Here is an 18,342-nt window from a genome sequence, read left to right as displayed (position 1 = left end):
TAAATGAATAACTTCGGTAAATTTTTTGAGGTGAATAGTCATTTTTTAGTGTATTTTTTGTGTGTGACATTCTAAGGATGTATGGACCAAATTGAGGAACTCAAATTTGCCGATATCTTATAGAATTGCGATAGAAAAATTGAACAGACCACAGGTGATTTTCTTATAGAAAGTGTTTGTTTATAAAACAGTTTTACCATTCGATATTTAGGACCAAGGTGAGAATTTAATTGTAGCAAAATGTGTACCACTGAGTCGGTATCTCTGCTGGTGAACTGTTATCACCAGCCAAGTAGCAAGAACTTTCGGTACAAGCATGACTACACGGATATTGTTTGATTAAAACCTGTTGTTACAAAGAGGTAGGGCCAATTTGCCGGGGATTTTTTTTCACAGAAGGGCCAATTTCAAAGAGTGCCGACAGAGAAAAATTTACTATAAAAACAAAAATATAAACGGACATACTTTTTCTTCGGTTCCAGTTATCATAGCATACAGTCTACAGTTAAAGTTTTTAAAAACATTAATAGATTCAAAAAAATTTCTGGATTTTTACCAAAAGTGAACAGAATCTTACAAACAAAAGATAGTATGGAGAGGATTATTTTTTTTTTATTAATGTGTACCTCATTTTTGTTGAGCCTGCGATTAACAACAAAAGAAGGCGAGACACTGTGTTCGTCGGAACCCTTACGAATTTGTATATCTTACAATAGCTGTTTTATACTTTCACAGTTCAACCAATATTATTGCAGGCTATTATCAAATATTGACTTTGAAATTTGGTACACCATAAAGTTCGTATATTGTTAAAAATAATTGCTAATAAAGAGAAAGCAAAACATGCCCGTGTGGGTAGTGCTCTAAACAATGTCATACCTCGTAAATGGCATCTATATCCTGTATAACCATTACGACATCCATCTTGAGTACAGTTACCAGAAAACGGTTCACAATCTTCGTTCAAACACCCAGAACATGTGTCTATGCAGTTGGTTCCAAAACGTCCAGAAACACATACTAATAAGATTGAAAACACAGACTATTCTTAAATGAGTATAATAAGGACATGGTTCACTTATAGCACAAAATGGCCTAAAATATCAACTTTATCATAAAACACCAAAAAGGTCTCAATTTGGTTCTTAAATGGGTCTATTTTAAAAGTTTAAATGCTAAATACATCAGTTCTTTTCATAAGAGTACAAAATATTCTCCAAAGTATGCCCATTTTGGACATTTTGTCAAAATATGATGATTTTGTGCATTTTTCATACCTAATAGCTTTAGAAACACATTGGCCGCCACCTACGATCCAAAATGTGTTGTAAACAAAACTTTGAATTTTGGAAACCCTAAGGCTTTTCTACCTCAGGAATAGATTACCTTAATTGTATTTGGCAAAACTTTTAGGAATTTTCGGTCCTCAATGCTCTTCAATTTCGTACTTTATTTGGCCTTTTAAACATTTTTTGATTCGAGCGTTGCTGATGAGTCTTTTGTAGACGAAACGCGCGTTTGGCGTAAATATAAAATTTTAATCCTGGTATCTTTGATGAGTTTATTTGAAGGGATCCCTTGAAAATGATGTAAACCCTAATGCAGAGACTTCACAATATGTGTTTTATGACTTTATGGTGTATATAATGTTTTTACATTACGCGTACATTTAATTATAACTTAGGAAATATGGTCATAGAATGAAATTTAAAACAATGTGGCTGTGGCCATTGATTGACACATTAAATTCATCCATTGACTAGGACAATTTACGTGAACGTTTTTCTGTAACGACCACTGTTCACGACGTACCTACGATAGACATTTAAACTGTGGGGTTACCAAAGGTTTCTTAACGCCTTTAATTATAGAATAATTCGAAAAAATAATCAGGAATAACCTTTATGTTTTGATTTATATATTTGATATAAATCAAAACATCATGTTATTTCTGATTAATTTTTCGAATTACTTTATTAAGGTGTTGAGAACCTTTGGTGACCCCATAGTTCAAATGTCTATCGTAGGTAAGTCGTGAACAGTGGTCGTTACATACAAACGTTCACCTAAATTGTCCCAGTCAATGGATGAATTTAAGGTGTTAATCAATGGCCACAGCCACACTGTTTTAAATTTCATTCTAATTATTCTGAAAAATAGAACTTTTTCTAGAAAAGAACATTTAAACTTTTCTTTTAAAAATTATTGTTATGCAAATTGATTAAAAAATAAATAATTCAAAAATGTTCTTAAACATTCACGTCACGTGGTACAATTTTTTTATTTTTATTTTGCGGATTAACGTTTTTTTTTATAAAAACTAATTATCACAATATAAAGGGAACTTAAAAGTGTAAAAGAGTCATAAAAAGACCATTGTATCATTTAGAATAACAATTTAAATAGTTTGAATATGTGCTTATTGGTTTTTTAACCTGTACAGGTAAATTGCATTCAAAATTTATCAATGTTTCATAGAAGATAAAGGTGAGCTATTATATTTTTAAAACATGCAACCTACATAGAAATATGTGTGTTCAGTTGGGATACTATGATAGCTTGAAAAGAAAAGATATTTAAGTGTTACAAATCAAACAAGTTTACATTTAAGATCTGCAAGTACCTCAGTTTCACAAGATTACAATTGTTAAGGACTTTTAGATTCTATTTATAGGCAAGAACCTTGATATAAACCATTAGATTTCATTTTTGTCGAGTCTCCGACTTTTGTCGAAAACGCGAGACATAGCGATCCTACATTCCGAAATCGTCGTCGTTGTAGTCGTAGTCGTCGTCGGTGGAGTCCACAAATATTAACTATGTAGTAGAAGTTTTTTAATTTCAATAACTTTTTGAAACTGTCCTGGATGTGTACCAAACTCGAACCGAAGCTTGTTTATGATCAAAAGCTAGTATCTAGAAGAAAATTTTGTGAACATTTTGTACCTTTTTTCTGTATTCTACTTATAAATGGACATACTTTTTCTTCGGTTCCAGTTATCATAGCATACAGTCTACAGTTAAAGTTTTTAAAAACATTATTAGATTCAAAAAAATTTCTGGATTTTTACCAAACTTGAACAGAATCTTCTTACAAACAAAAGATAGTATGGAGAGGATGATTTTTTTATTAATGTGTACCTCATTTTTGTTGAGCCTGCGATTAACAACAAAAGAAGGCGAGACACTGTGTTCGTCGGAACCCTTACGAATTTGTATATCTTACAATAGCTGTTTTATATTTTCACAGTTCAACCAATATTAAGTGGTATAAAGATTTCTTTGCCACTTTCACAACCTCGTAGTGAGAAGGGAACAGTCACCATCTGGCAAATGTAATGGGTACATTAAATAATTAGGAATAATTTATGTAATGTCATTCATTACAATTATGGTTTTAACATATAATTGCAATCAAGATATTGTGTTTGTAAAGTACTTTAAAATTTCGCACAAATTTCGACTTGCTAATGACCTAAGCGTAACATATGTGTAGCAAAAATGTTACACCATTTAGCCCAAACGTGCATCTTTATTTAAAAAAGGATATGTTTACATGTTATTGGATCAAAGTGCGTATCTTTTGAGCTAGTGTAACTTATTTTACTGCTAATGAAGGATGGTTTATTAATGAAATGTTGAATTTTTGTAAATGGTGACTTTTTACATTTGTATTCAACTATTATATTACTAAACAATAGGACACATTACCCTATTGTAAACGTTAGGCGTTTCTTTGTAAACATGCCATAATAATCAAAACAATCTAGCCAAATAAAACTGCAATTTACGAATTATAATAGTTATATTAAACCTAAGCTGCCGAAAAAAGCAGTTGACCGCTTCAGGCGAACTTGTATTTTACCTTTTTTCACAGTACCAATAATTATTTTACCATAATAACTAAACTTGGTGCAATGTTTTTACGTACACAGAGAATAACACATTCCCGTGGCTCTACATCGACAGTTCGTTCCCAATAAGAATTGATATGTCTGTATATTTGTACATCCCGCATTGTCAAACAAACTTTCTCATGGGTTCCACTACTGGATGATCGAAGTGTATTAAAAACAACATGTGTATACGCCATTCAACTCAAGAAAGACAGGCTTCTTTACATTTTGCTTGTATATCTTCACTATATTTGCTTTATAACTGTATTTTTATAACGTAATTACAGTTGTTAAATTTATTAGAAACAATGTTTAATCTTCATACATGTGCATTTGTAACATAATGTTTAAAGTACTAGACATACTAGACATAATTATATTTATTCATACCTTCGCTACATTGTGGCCCGTAATATCCCGCTTTACATGACCCAGAAATTTGACAAATTCCATTCAGGTGATCACAAGATTCATTCACACAATTGTTACAATACTTAGAACAGTTTATCCCATAGGTTCCTCTGTCGCATTCTATTAAGTACAAAGTAACATAAACTTCAAGGCATGAAGAATAGACAATACAAACATTTTAATTGCTAGATATTGAAGCCACAAGTAAATTGCATATTTAATGTTATTGTGTAATACATGCAGACTAGATTTAAAGTTTAGTTATTATTCCCTGTTATATTAAAAGGTGCTAAGGAGCAATCAATACTTATATATTAAAGATTGACAGACAAAACCATGTTCATACGAAATAAGAAGAGATAAACAAATATAATACATGAACAACTTAAAATTGACCATTAGATTCAAAAATCATCATGGTTCCTTTAAACCTGCAAAAGATAATATTTTGACTATACAAAAACAGTGTTGTATTATATACTAACCAACCGGCCCTTTCTATGCAAAAATACAATCTAAACCTTTCTGATTGGGTTCCATTAATATATCTCCCAGAACTAGAAATTAAAGAAACAACCGACACGGCTCATTATTTTTAGACTTATTCCTCGAATTTGACATACATAGTCATCTCAGTACCAGAAACTATGACAAAAGATGCGATTTTGATTTTGAAATTATCAATTTCCCCCAAACTTAGTATCAATATACCAACTTCACATATAGGATACACATTTTACAACATATTCGGTGTTCAAGAGCTTGCAGCTTCTTCTCAATCTTAGTAAAACATTACCAGTGATTTGGTTGAAAGTTGATGAACCAGGGGTATGTCAAAGAACGTTTCGTTCTTCTTTTTTCAAATTTTATCGGAAGATAAATATTCCGTATCAATTTCACAAATAATACACGATTGTCTTGAAGTATAAATTCTTGGTACTGACGTTGTTTATCATCTTAATAACGTGCAATAGTATTCTTTTATTTGTTTTTGTGTATATTACTTTTACTGTTTATTCTGTTTTTGAGGATATCCATTTGACGTGGCTCTGTACTTTTACAGCCTGTCATTGTGTTATTGTTCTATGATACTTGTGGTATTCTTGTCTTTCATTTTTGCTAATGTGATATGTCTATATGGCTTTTGTGTTTGTTTGACACATATGACGCGGCTCTGTACTTATACATCTCGTCATTGTTATTGTTCTATGATCATTTTTGTAATCTTGTCTTTCATTTTTACTTATGTTCTATGTCTATATTCCCTTTTTAGCTTACCTGGCCCGTAGGGCCAAGTAAGCTTTTCTCATTACTTTGCGTCCGGCGTGAGGCGCCCGTCGTCGTCGTCGTCCGTCGTCGTCGTCGTCCGTCGTCGTCGTCGTCCGTCGTCGATAACTTCTACAAAAATCTTCTCCTCTGAAACTACTGGGTCAAATTAAATCAAACTTGGCCACAATCATCCTTGGGGTATCTAGTTTAAAAATGTGTCCGGTGACCCTGCCAACCAACCAAGATGGCTACCAAGGCTAAAAATAGAACAATGTGGTAAAATGTAGATTTTGGCTTATATCTCTGAAACCAAAGCATTTAGAGCAAATCTGACGTGGGATAATCTTGTTTATCAGATCAAGATTTATCTGCTCTTAAATTTTCAGATAAATCGGAGAACCATTTGTTAGGTTGCTACCCCTAAATTGGTAATTTTAAGGAAATTTTTGTTGGTTATTATCTTGAATATTATTAAAGATAGAGGTAAACAGTGAACAGCAATAATGTTCAGCAAAGTAAGATCTACAAATAAGTCATTATGATCAAAATGGTCAATTGACCACTTAAGGAGTTATTGCCCTTTTAAGTCAATTTTTTAACAATTTTTAACAATTTTTGTAATCTTTTACAAAGATCTTTTCCTCCGAAACTACTAAGACAAAATGTAACCAAACTTGTCAACAATCATCACAAGAGTATCTTGTTTGAAAAAGGTATCAGATTTATATATATCTGCCCTTAAATTTCAGACAAATCCCACAACCAGTTGTTGGGTTGCTGCCCCTGAGTTAGTAATTTTATGGAAACTTTGCAGTTTTTTGCTATTATCTTAGATATTATTATAGTATCTAATGATATCTTATACTACAAATTATGATTTGAACCTTATTTAACATGATTTCCAAAGCATCTGACATACAGGTGAACGACAAAGGCTCTTTAGAGCTTCTAGTTCTAAAATTTTAGTAATCTTTTTAAAAAATCTTCTGACTCTGAAATTACTGGGTCAAATTTAATCAAACTTGGCTACAATCATCATTAAGGTATCTAGTTTTAAAAATGTGTCCGATGATCCCGCCCATGAACCAAGATGGCCAACATGGCTAAAAATAGTACATAGGGTAAAATGCAGTTTTTGGTTCATATCTCTGAAACAAAAGCATTGAGAGCAAATCTGATGTGGCTGCAATTGTTCATTTGGTCAAGATCTATCTGCCCTGACATTTTCAGACCAATCGGACAACTTTTTGTTGGTTTGCTGCCCCTGAATTGATAATTTTAAGGTAATTTTATAGCTTTGGTTTTTATCTTAAATATTATTATAGATAGAGATAAACTGTAAACAGTACAAATTATTTCCAACTGTCACTTCTGGGCCAAATTAATTATAGATAGAGATAATTGTAAGCAGCAAGAATGTCCAGTAAAGTAAGATCTAAAAACACATCACCAACACTAAAACACAATTTTGTCAAGTGTCCTTTGTTTAATATGCACAAAGACCAAGGTGAGCAACACAGGCTCTTTAGAGCCTCTAGTTTGTGTTTCTTTGATACATATAACATGGCTATGTACTTATACATCCAATCATTGTTATTGTTCCATGATCATTTTTGTAATCTTTTCTTTCATTTTTACTAATGTGCTATGTCTTTATTCCCTTTTTGTGTTTCTTTGATACATATAACGTGGCTCAGTACTTATACATCCCGTTATTGTATTATTGTGCTACTGTAATTTTTTTTTATTCTTGTCTTTCTCTATTTTTACTTAAATCAAAACTAATTGAATCCCTTACAGAACCTCCCCAAAGAGAAAATAACCTTGGAAAACAATAAAGTACAATATAAAAACACAAAAAATATAGTATTAGCCTGTATGTACTTCGTATGTATGTATACGCAGGAGCATAGAAGATAGTTCTACGAGAATCTCCTGTTTAATTTTATCCTTTTAATCCCCTAAAAACCACACAATTATCATAGATACACGTACATATTGCACTTTAAATTTGAATTCAGTAGGGGCCAGAATCTTTTAAGTAGAAATCAGAAATTCCAAATCTACTAGAAGAAATTAGAATTCTGTTTAAACTTATTAAATGCCATTATAAATCAGGATTCAAAGATCTCCTAGTTAAGTTTAAGATGTCTTAATCGAAGAGTTTAGAACAAAAAATGAAAACAACACGCTTTATAAATTTCATGCGTCCGTATTGAGTTTCTACTATGACCCAAGATATTACTTAATTAGGGTTTATATGATTCAATATCATTCGGAATGTTTGTTTAATTTACTATTTGTACTGATGCACTTTATAAGAAGAAAATCAAAATAAGAAATAATATCATATCACTATTGATATATTAAACTAAACGATTTGTTAAAAATACATGAACTTTTCTGAAATTCTTTCAAAGAAAAAGGTTTATTTCTAAAGTTGTAAATTTGAAAGACCATCTTCTGCATACTAATTTTGAAACAAAAGGTATATTTCATCTCCAGTTATAAACAAGAATCACCAAAATGTCTTTTCTATTGATGGTTTTTGTTTATTAAATTTAGAGTATTAGGCATTTTGCCAATTTATAGCTTGACCAATATGATCCCATAAACACATTACAATGTGTTGGGAACAGAATGTTACTATAATGACTATTGCAACTTGCATCCGTTACACGTCCGTTTTATTCGGTCAGTACATCAACGGACTCCCAACGGATAACAATTTTGTCAAAGGACAACTTTTATTTTCATCCGTTAGGCGTCCGTTCGTGCTATCCGGTAAGGTGTGACCGAGGCTTAAGGTACATTAACGGATAAATTGTAACTAGAATGATGTAGGGCAAAACATGAGACTGAATTAAGGTCTGATTGAATCTTGTCCTGCAGCTGATGCACTTGCACGTTAAAATCCGAAAGTTAGCGTTACGTTATACTATCCTTTGGTCGGTTTGTTGTCTGTTTAATATATTCCTAATTTCAATTCTTAATTTTACCTTGACGATTACTAACGGAATACCTTTAAACTTAATAAGTTGTTACATCAAATATACAATAAATATATTGTTACTTTATAACAAACCATGAACTTATCCAAAATTGATGTAAATATAAAAAAAGAAGATGTGATCATGAAAAAAAAATGTATCGAGTATACTTTAGTTTTGAACTACCTATCGCTATTTTTAAGTTTTAGTTTTGAACTACCTATCGCTATTTTTAAGTCGATGGAATTAAATCTGGAGATTTTATTTTCTATTAGCAGACCTATAAGGGTTTACTTTTATAAATTGTGACTTGGATGGAGAGTTGTCTCATTGCACTCACACCACATCTTCTTACATCTATAGAAAGATTTTATATAACAAATTAAACCCCAAATCTCAAGTTTTTATAAGTTTTTGATGTTTTGATTGAACCCGATGATCAAACTAAAAATTTAAAACACTAACTTCGCTTCTTCAAACTTCACAAAATCGTTTATAACAAAATTGATGCTGAAATATAAAGTCAAGTGCAAAATGTTCATTATGCCGGTTGATTCTTTCATATATACTCCTTTTAAAAAATGTTTTTATACATTTCGGTGAAATTCAGTAGGGGTGAAACAGCTTCATGTACACGTGTTTATGTACACTACCGTATAGTAAGAGGTATGCAGGAGTTGACGTATTATTTTTTTTGGTTTCCTGTCTACAGCATTTGGCATTAGTGGTGTATGTTGATATGCTTTTTTTTTTCTTGGGTGTGGGAAAGTAGTAAAAAGACAGGTATTCAATTCTGTGGTGCATCAGGGTAGAGTCCAACAGGATTGTCCTTGACATAAGATCCTTGTTATAATCTCTTTTATAGAAAAATTCGAAATCCTTAATTCAAAAACTTCTCTACCAATGAGAACACCCATTCCATATCCCGTGTTTGGCATAATTTGGAAACATTTCTTTAGATCTATCCCCCGTCTTTTTCTAACTCTCAAAGCAATAAGCGCCGCCATGATACCATATTTACCCAATAAACATAAACATATATGTCAAATATAGAAGGACCCTAAATTATAGCTGTGCGAGAATTGTAAATAAATTAAAATATTTCGAATCCTGTCGAACACAGTGTCCAACAGAAATGCAAGACACCAATTATATAATAGTGTGAAGTATATACTATATTCAAACTAATTTTAGCGGATACTGTTGTCGTGTTAAGTCACATATAACCAACTTTGTGTCAATTTCTTTTCGCGATTATCTTAATTTCTTGATGTATGTTTGCAGAAAAGATCAAACCTTGACATTCTTTTTTCACTAGCTAAATTATACGATAATGATGGTGGATTCATCAAATTCAACATATCATGATGCAAGTATGGAACATCAGAGCTACAATTCGAAATACATAGTCGCAGAGTATCAATAATCGACACATAATTGACATAACCATATTCATGATATTGTTCAGTTTAAAAATTGAAATACTTATATTTTATCCCTTCTGGCTTTCCTAATGAAACACGAAAAGTTAAGAAAAACGATTAAAGATTGGTAGATGTGATTGTTAAAATTTAGACTTAAAAATTTCAAATTTCTGTAAAGTAAAAGCATACCTGTGTCACATCTCTGTCCTCTCCATCCAGCAGAACATTCATTATCTGCACAGTTACCATTAATTCTGTCACAAGTAGATTGTATACAGTTTCCGCATTGGTGAGCACAATTTTCTCCATAAGAATGTATTGCACATGCTGCAATATATTTTTAAAACCTCGTATCATAATGTCAAAAATAGTTACAAGTAGTTGATACCAGACATAAAATGAACTTCTGTTTTCAGGAAAAAGTACACACAAGATTGCCAGTTCAATGAATATTCTAAGACCAGACGTACCAGTAAGGATCTTAGATATATTAAAAATAAACAGCTGCGCCATGAGCGCATGATACGCCCGACGTCTTGTGTGGAAGTTTTATGCAATAATCATAAATAGTTTCTGAGAAAGTTTTAAGCAATACCCATATATTGTTTTTGAGACACGGCGGGACATGTGAAACCCCCAACCCTGTTTTTTTTTTTTTTACAAAAAACTAAATATCACTAAAATAAAATTTTGAATCAAAACCAAAAAGTATACAGATCTTTAGATTAATATAACAAAGAAGTGTGTAAAGTTTTAAGCAATAATCATAAATTATTTTTGAGATACGGCGCGACATGTAAAAAAACTCTCCCCCTTTTTTACAAAATACTCAATAACTCAAAATTGAAATTTTGAATCATCACCAAAAAGTATACAGATCTTCAGATTAATATAACAAAGACATGTGTAAAGTTTTAAGCAATAATCATAAATCGTTTTTGAGATATGGTGCGACATGTAAAAAAAAACTCCCCCTTTTTTACAAAATACTCAATAACTCAAAAATAAAATTTTGAATCATCACCAAAAAGTATACAGATATTAAGATTAATATAACTAAGAAGTGTTTAAAGTTTTAAGCAATAATCATAAATTGTTTTTGAGATACGGCACAACATGTGAAAAAAACCTCCCCCTTTTTTACAAAATACTCAATAACTCAAAAATGAAATTTTGAATCATCACCAAAAAGTATACAGATCTTCAGATTAATATAACAAAGGCATGTGTAAAGTTTTAAGCAATAATCAAAAATCGTTTTTGAGATATGGTGCGACATGTAAAAAAACCTCTCCCCATTTTTTACAAAATACTCAATAACTCAAAAATAAAATTTTGAATCACCACCAAAAAGTATACAGATATTAAGATTAATATATCTAAGAAGTGTTTAAAGTTTTAAGCAATAATCATAAATTGTTTTTGAGATACGGCACAACATGTAAAAAAAACCTCCCCCTTTTTTACAAAATACTCAATAACTCAAAAATGAAATTTTGAATCCTCACCAAAAAGTATACAGATCTTCAGATTAATATAACAAAGGCATGTGTAAAGTTTTAAGCAATAATCAAAAATCGTTTTTGAGATATGGTGCGACATGTAAAAAAACCTCTCCCCATTTTTTACAAAATACTCAATAACTCAAAAATAAAATTTTGAATCATCACCAAAAGGTATACAGATATTAAGATTAATATAACTAAAAAGTGTTTAAAGTTTTAAGCAATAATCATAAATTATTTTTGAGATACGGCGCGACATGTAAAAAAACTCTCCCCCTTTTTTACAAAATACTCAATAACTCAAAATTGAAATTTTGAATCATCACCAAAAAGTATACAGATCTTCAGATTAATATAACAAAGACATGTGTAAAGTTTTAAGCAATAATCATAAATCGTTTTTGAGATATGGTGCGACATGTAAAACAAAACTCCCCCTTTTTTACAAAATACTCAATAACTCAAAAATAAAATTTTGAATCATCACCAAAAAGTATACAGATATTAAGATTAATATAACTAAGAAGTGTTTAAAGTTTTAAGCAATAATCATAAATTGTTTTTGAAATACGGCACAACATGTAAAAAAAACCTCCCCCTTTTTTACAAAATACTCAATAACTCAAAAATGAAATTTTGAATCCTCACCAAAAAGTATACAGATCTTCAGATTAATATAACAAAGGCATGTGTAAAGTTTTAAGCAATAATCAAAAATCGTTTTTGAGATATGGTGCGACATGTAAAAAAACCTCTCCCCATTTTTTACAAAATACTCAATAACTCAAAAATAAAATTTTGAATCACCACCAAAAAGTATACAGATATTAAGATTAATATATCTAAGAAGTGTTTAAAGTTTTAAGCCATAATCAAGAGTAGTTTTTGAGATACGGTGCGACATGTGAAAATAACACACCCCTGTTTTAGTTACAAAGTGCCGTAACTCACAGAGTTTTAATCTTATTTTCACCAAAAGGTATACAGATCATTTGACCATCATAAGAAACAACTATGTTAAGTTTCATGAAATTTGGATAAGTCGTTCTCAAGTTACGGTGCGAATGTTTACGCCGGACAGACAGACGGACAGACAGACGGACAGACAGACAGACAGACGGACGGACGGACAGACGGACGGACAGACGGACGGACACCGGACATTTGTATACCATAATACGTCCTGTCAAAATTTTGACGGGCGTATAAAAACTCAAGTAATATTTGTAAGAGTTGTAATTTATCCGCGTTGATATTTTTATATTCATTCCTCAAGCAGAATCAAAGGCGTCATTAGACGATGGCACTGTTGATGAACGTGAAGTATCATTTATTCTGTCATTTTCCTTCAATTTGATTTTCATAAATTGTAAAAATGCATCTATTTCTAAAATATATCTGAAGGAAGAATACAATAGGCTTTCAATATTCAGTGTTTGGATTAATAATACATAAAGGAGATACAATGGATAATTTTTCTATATTTAGAAATATTCCATCAGCATTATGGTTATTTAGTGATTCGATGTCTTTTATTCTAGCTATCGTTGTCAAAATTTTAGTTCTGTCCTAAATTATGCTGTATACCAACGAGTTCAAATAATTATCTTATTATCTTCATTGATACACAAGATATGAAAAATATTAATTAGAAGAGTAGAGCTAATGTGTTTTTATACATGAACTAATATTATACCCAATAACATGAAATTTGAGTATTATGTGCTGAAAGTTCCTTTAAATGATTATGAATCGGAATTCGGCACATCCGGAGAAGTTTTTGGTAGGGTTTGTGTTGCTAAGTCTATAGTTTTTCTGTGTTGTGTCTTCTGTACTATTATTTGTCTGTTTGTCTTTTTATTTTTTAGCCATGGCGTTTTCAGTGTATTGTCAATCTATGAGTTTGACTGTCCATCCAGTATCTTTCGATCCTCTTTGCGTAAACATTCATGCCTCTTACAGAATTTCAAGACGAAACATGATTCAATCCACATTCGATTTACAATCATGGTAATTTGTGAACATGTTTTTTTTTTTTAAATATCTATTTATTAAAATAGATTTATTCTTATAAAACAAATTATGTAATGAAACAATTTGCTTATAATGTTTTGTTGTTGAAAAACTTGAATAAAGTCAATCAGAAAAACATACACTAGACAAAAATCATTTATATTGCAAGGGAAAAAAGGACGACAGGGAATCAAGCTAAAACAATCTAAACAGTATTACTCCATAACTTTACTTTCCTTTACAATTCGGGTGCATATATTTTATGGAAAAAAGTTTTAATAAACTGCACTTAAAGGATAAGTTATATAATATGTATACTAGAAATCGTGGTAATCTGTTATAATGCATGGACGGGATAGTAAAGATAAAAGCTATTGCCATGATAAAAAATTTTGCTGATTATAGAAGACAATGTGCACAGGTTTGAGTCCAAATTGTGATATTCGTTTTTTTACGACCGAAAATATTTTTGGGGTTCGTATAATGGTATGATGTTCGAAAACACGTTTGGTTTCCGGACAATAATTCAAGTTTAATGATCTCTATGATATTTTACAAAAACGTTCAATTCCACAAAAGGAAGATTGGGATTGATTTTGGGGTTTATGGTACTAACAGTATAGGAGTTGGGGCCAAAAAGTGACCACATAAACATGTTTGTAGTTTCCGGACAATTTAGTGTATGGAACTCCCTGAAATTGTACCACAATGCTCCATATCACAAAGGGAAGGCTTAGTTTGAATTTAATTCAGAGTTATTTCGTAGTGCATTTCCTTTACACAATAAATGAAAATTTAAAAAAAAAACATCTGCGCTTTCTGAATGATATTTTTACAGTGTGTTGTACTACTTTTGGGACAAATTATGTCAAAATTATAGAAAACTTCATCAGCTCTATCTCAAAATATGGACTATTTTATGTTAAGCGGGTCTTGAAATCTTTAAATTTGACAGCTTCCGAAATGCTAATTTTTAACCTTTTTTAGCTGGACCAAATCACTACTTGACTTTTAAATTCATGACCCAAACTTTTTTACAGTGTGATTTCATCCCTTTACTTGCTTTTTGGGGCATAAAACATGAAGAAAAAAAAATTGAAAGGGGTATAAAAAAAATTGGCAAGCCACACACTGTCCATACTAGGGACTATAGTTGTGGACAACGAAAATCAAAGGACGATAACGTTGTAATCGGACCTACATGCAGGAAAAAGGGGCAAACAGAGGCCAAAAATAAGCATTTTTTTCTAGTTTTCAGACAATAACTTGTATTTCAGTGAATGAATCTTTTTAAAATTGTAATAATAGCTCCCATACCTTAAAGGGAAAGCTATTGAGTTTGCGGGTAATTAATCCAAAAATAGGGGGGTAAAGAAATTACCGATTGACCAGTATTGCAATAAGATCTTTGTCCACATTCATTTTGTGTCAGAAACCAATTTAATGTCAAAAATTTGATCACAATCCAAAGCAGACAGTATCAAGCTTGAATATTGTGTCCACATGGCTTAATTTATCGTTAACTTTCTTTTTATTTAATTCTAGAAATTGAACAACTTCATTTTTCAAAAAGGAATACAAACAGCATGCACACTATTTGTGAAAGAATTTATTGAAAAAGTTAATTGGTTAAATATAAAAGATTTATTGGTAGTGATTTGCAAAAAAAATATTGAAATGAGATTCTCAGATTGATTGTTTGTGTATTTGTGAGTTATCGTCCTGTGTATGTAATGGAAATTTACAGGGTACAATGGTGCAGTTAATCCTCATTGAAAGTACCGTTATAAGTTAGTACCGACAAAAAGGTATATTCATTGTACAATACCAGCAAGAAAGATGAGTCAAAGCTCTTTTTTTATAAAAACTGTTATAGGGGTACCAGCTACGAGATGTATTAAACATCTATAAAATATGATTTTGTTTGTTTGTTCAACCATAAATGAAAGTAAAATAGTGAGGAAATAATTTGTTTTTAGCAGCCAGTATGGTTCAGTTTTGTAAAATTACCTATATAACATTGATAATGACTTCTTCACTTACAAGTGAATTATTCGACCTCATTGAATCCGTATGTATGTGAACTTCATATTTACCCCTTAGCTAGAGAGTGGTCCACAATATAACGTTCTTATACAGATAACAACGACGATTAAGTACAGCTATTTGTTATATCCAGGCAGGGGGTGATTAATGTATGTCTTAGAACTGCTTTATTCTTTTATATGATAGGCAGCTTAGATTGAAATAAAGTTTGCAAGCTAATTTTTTTAATTTTGTTGAACGGTTGCTATGGAAACATGCAGCCATTTTTTTGAGAAATTTATGAGACATTATTATCAGACATGAAAATTGCAAAATGACTACTTTTTGGTTGCATCAATTTTATGATAATGACACTTTCAAGAACAAATTTAGCATTATTTGAAGTTTATATTTTGATGTTGAGGTTGTGAAAAAAAATTTTGATATAAGGCTAAAATGGTATTTAAAAAGGTGCAAAAATCTGTATTTTGACATTTTCTGAAAATAGCTTAAATATCATATTTTATTTTAAATCAAGAAAAATAGACATTGGGCAGACAAGTTCATTATAAACTATGATTACATCTTAAAGTTCATATATTGAATTATCAAAAACATAGAAAAAAAACATCTGGGTTTTATTTGTATTTTTTTGTAACCATGGCAACAAAAATTGGTAAAATTCATTAAAATGACAAAACACAATACTTTTTCATTATCAAGATTTTTGCTAATTTTTTTTTATATTAATGTAATTTAACAGACAATAAAACTTTTAATTTGTTTGAAAATGATAAAAACATATATTAGCTTTAATTTAAATGTCTGAAAGACTATAGCAACATAAAAAAAGCCCTAGCAACCGATCTGAAATTGCTGAAATAATTCAGAATCAGCATTAAACAGTTCGATAGTTAACACTAGATCTGCTTTGTGTAAACATGTGAACAAAAATGTTTAGATTTGATACAGATAAGATAAGATAAGATAAGATAAATTTTATTTTCCAAATTAGGTCCCCAGGGGTCATATACACATAACATATATGATTGATACAACATACAGTATTTTACATATAACATTGTAAAATAAACTATTGAAATAGTCATACAGGTATTATTTGTTAAATAAAAAAGTATTTGAGAGTTGCTACTCCAGAGATGTGGCAAACCCCATTTATTTATTTACTTTTTTTTCTCACTTGATTTTATTATATTTTGCTGAAAATGTATAAATATAAAATATAAAAAAAAATGATTGTTTAGCTGCAATAGACACCAAGGGACGATGCTCTAGGATTGTGATCTTAAAAGCTCTAACAATCCTCCTCGTATCTGATGCAGAAAAACAAACACAAATGAAAAAAGTTTATGTTTATTCACAGCAAATAACATATACTGCAGTAAACAGGTATTGAGAATAGTGTAGGTTTCCCTACTGCAACAGACACCAAGGGGCGGTACTCAAGGAGCTGTGGTATTTACACAGTCCTCCTCGTGTCTGAAGCAGACAAGAAAGCCAAACCATTATGTACCTTATAATATCTGTTTTGCAGCACTGAAAATGGAATTCTTTCAACTATACTGAGCCAAAAAAGTTTAGCAACAAAATTATGAAATTTTATTTGATAACAAAAACTTAACAAAATCTGATTTTAATGAAAATAAAATAAAATTTTATGAAGTCAGAAGCACTATGAATGTTTTTACTCAAATTCACTAAGAATTTCTCGGGGTGGAGCGCAGAAGGTTCAAAACGTGTAAATGGGTAAAAAGTTATCAAAAGTCAATATCTGGTCCATGCTCCAAGTGCATCGATGACGGATTGGCAGCGTTTTCGCATTCCATTGAGTATCTTTCGAATTTATCGTTGTGGAATCGCATTCCATTCTCTAATCAGTGCATTTTCAAGTTCTTGTAAATTTTGGAAATCACCGTGTTTTTCGCGAATGCGTCGGTTCACAGATCCCAAACATGTTCGATTGGATTGAGGTCTGGGGATCGACTTGGCCAATCAAGAACGTTAATGTTGTTCGTTTAGAACAGATTCATCATCAGGCGAGCAGTATGTGGTCTTGCATTGTCATGTTGAAAATGGAATTCATTATGATTACGCTGGGCAAAGAAGGGGAGAACAACAGGTGTCAAGACGTTATCACAATATCTCCTGGCATTCAATGTCCCACGAACGATCACTAAATTTGTTTTACCACCATAATGAATTCCTCCCCAAACCATCAAACTGCCACCACCGAACCGATCCTTCTGCATCACAGTGCTTGCATGGTATCGTTCATTGTTACGACGCCATACCCGTATGCGACCATCGTCGAACTTCAATGTAAAGCGGGATTCATCTGTAAACATCACTGTTCTCCAGTCCTTGTTAAGCCAGCGTAAATGGCGGTTTGTCCAGACTAGCCTTTGGTGTTGATGGTTAGGTGTTAGCTCCATTCCTTGATGTGGTCTTCGTGCATGTATCCCTAGTCTGTGAAGGCGATTTCTAACAGTCTCAGCCGAAACACGTACTTGTCACGTGTTGACGTTAATCTAACGTAGCGCTCCTCCTTTGATGTTAGTTTTTTTTGGGTCTACCAGATCGCGGTCTATCCTTTGAAGTTCCAGTTTGTCGAAATCTGTTTATTAGTCGCCAAACTGTTGCCCTATGCACGTGAAATTGAGCTGCTACGTCGGCAACACTCATTCCGGCATCAACCATCCCAATAGCTCTGTGGCGGTCATTTTCTGGGAGGCCTGGTCGATGCCCCATGCAATTTTTTTAAACTTACGTGTGTTTTTCTGAAAATTGT

General features: G+C 31.6%; 1 protein-coding gene across 3 annotated transcripts in view; it reads right to left on the bottom strand.

The window, feature by feature from the left end:
- The window catches only part of LOC143047995 (uncharacterized), a 109,035-nt gene that overhangs the window by 26,718 nt on the left and 63,975 nt on the right, over positions 1-18,342 (bottom strand). For 2 of the 3 annotated variants that reach the window (XM_076221403.1, XM_076221412.1), the window contains exons 14-16: positions 10,180-10,317; positions 4,287-4,427; positions 880-1,020 (exon numbers count right to left, since the gene is read on the bottom strand). In XM_076221403.1, the coding sequence (XP_076077518.1) occupies positions 880-1,020; positions 4,287-4,427; positions 10,180-10,317 (420 nt within the window). The remainder of the gene's footprint in view (positions 1-879; positions 1,021-4,286; positions 4,428-10,179; positions 10,318-18,342) is intronic. The other variant, XM_076221420.1, reaches the window with a different exon arrangement.

This window comes from Mytilus galloprovincialis, chromosome 1 (assembly GCF_965363235.1).
Source record: "Mytilus galloprovincialis chromosome 1, xbMytGall1.hap1.1, whole genome shotgun sequence".
NCBI classification, from domain to species: Eukaryota; Metazoa; Mollusca; class Bivalvia; order Mytilida; family Mytilidae; genus Mytilus; species Mytilus galloprovincialis.
The sequence above is the reverse complement of the archived record's forward strand: the minus strand, read 5'-3'. Positions and strand labels throughout refer to the sequence as shown.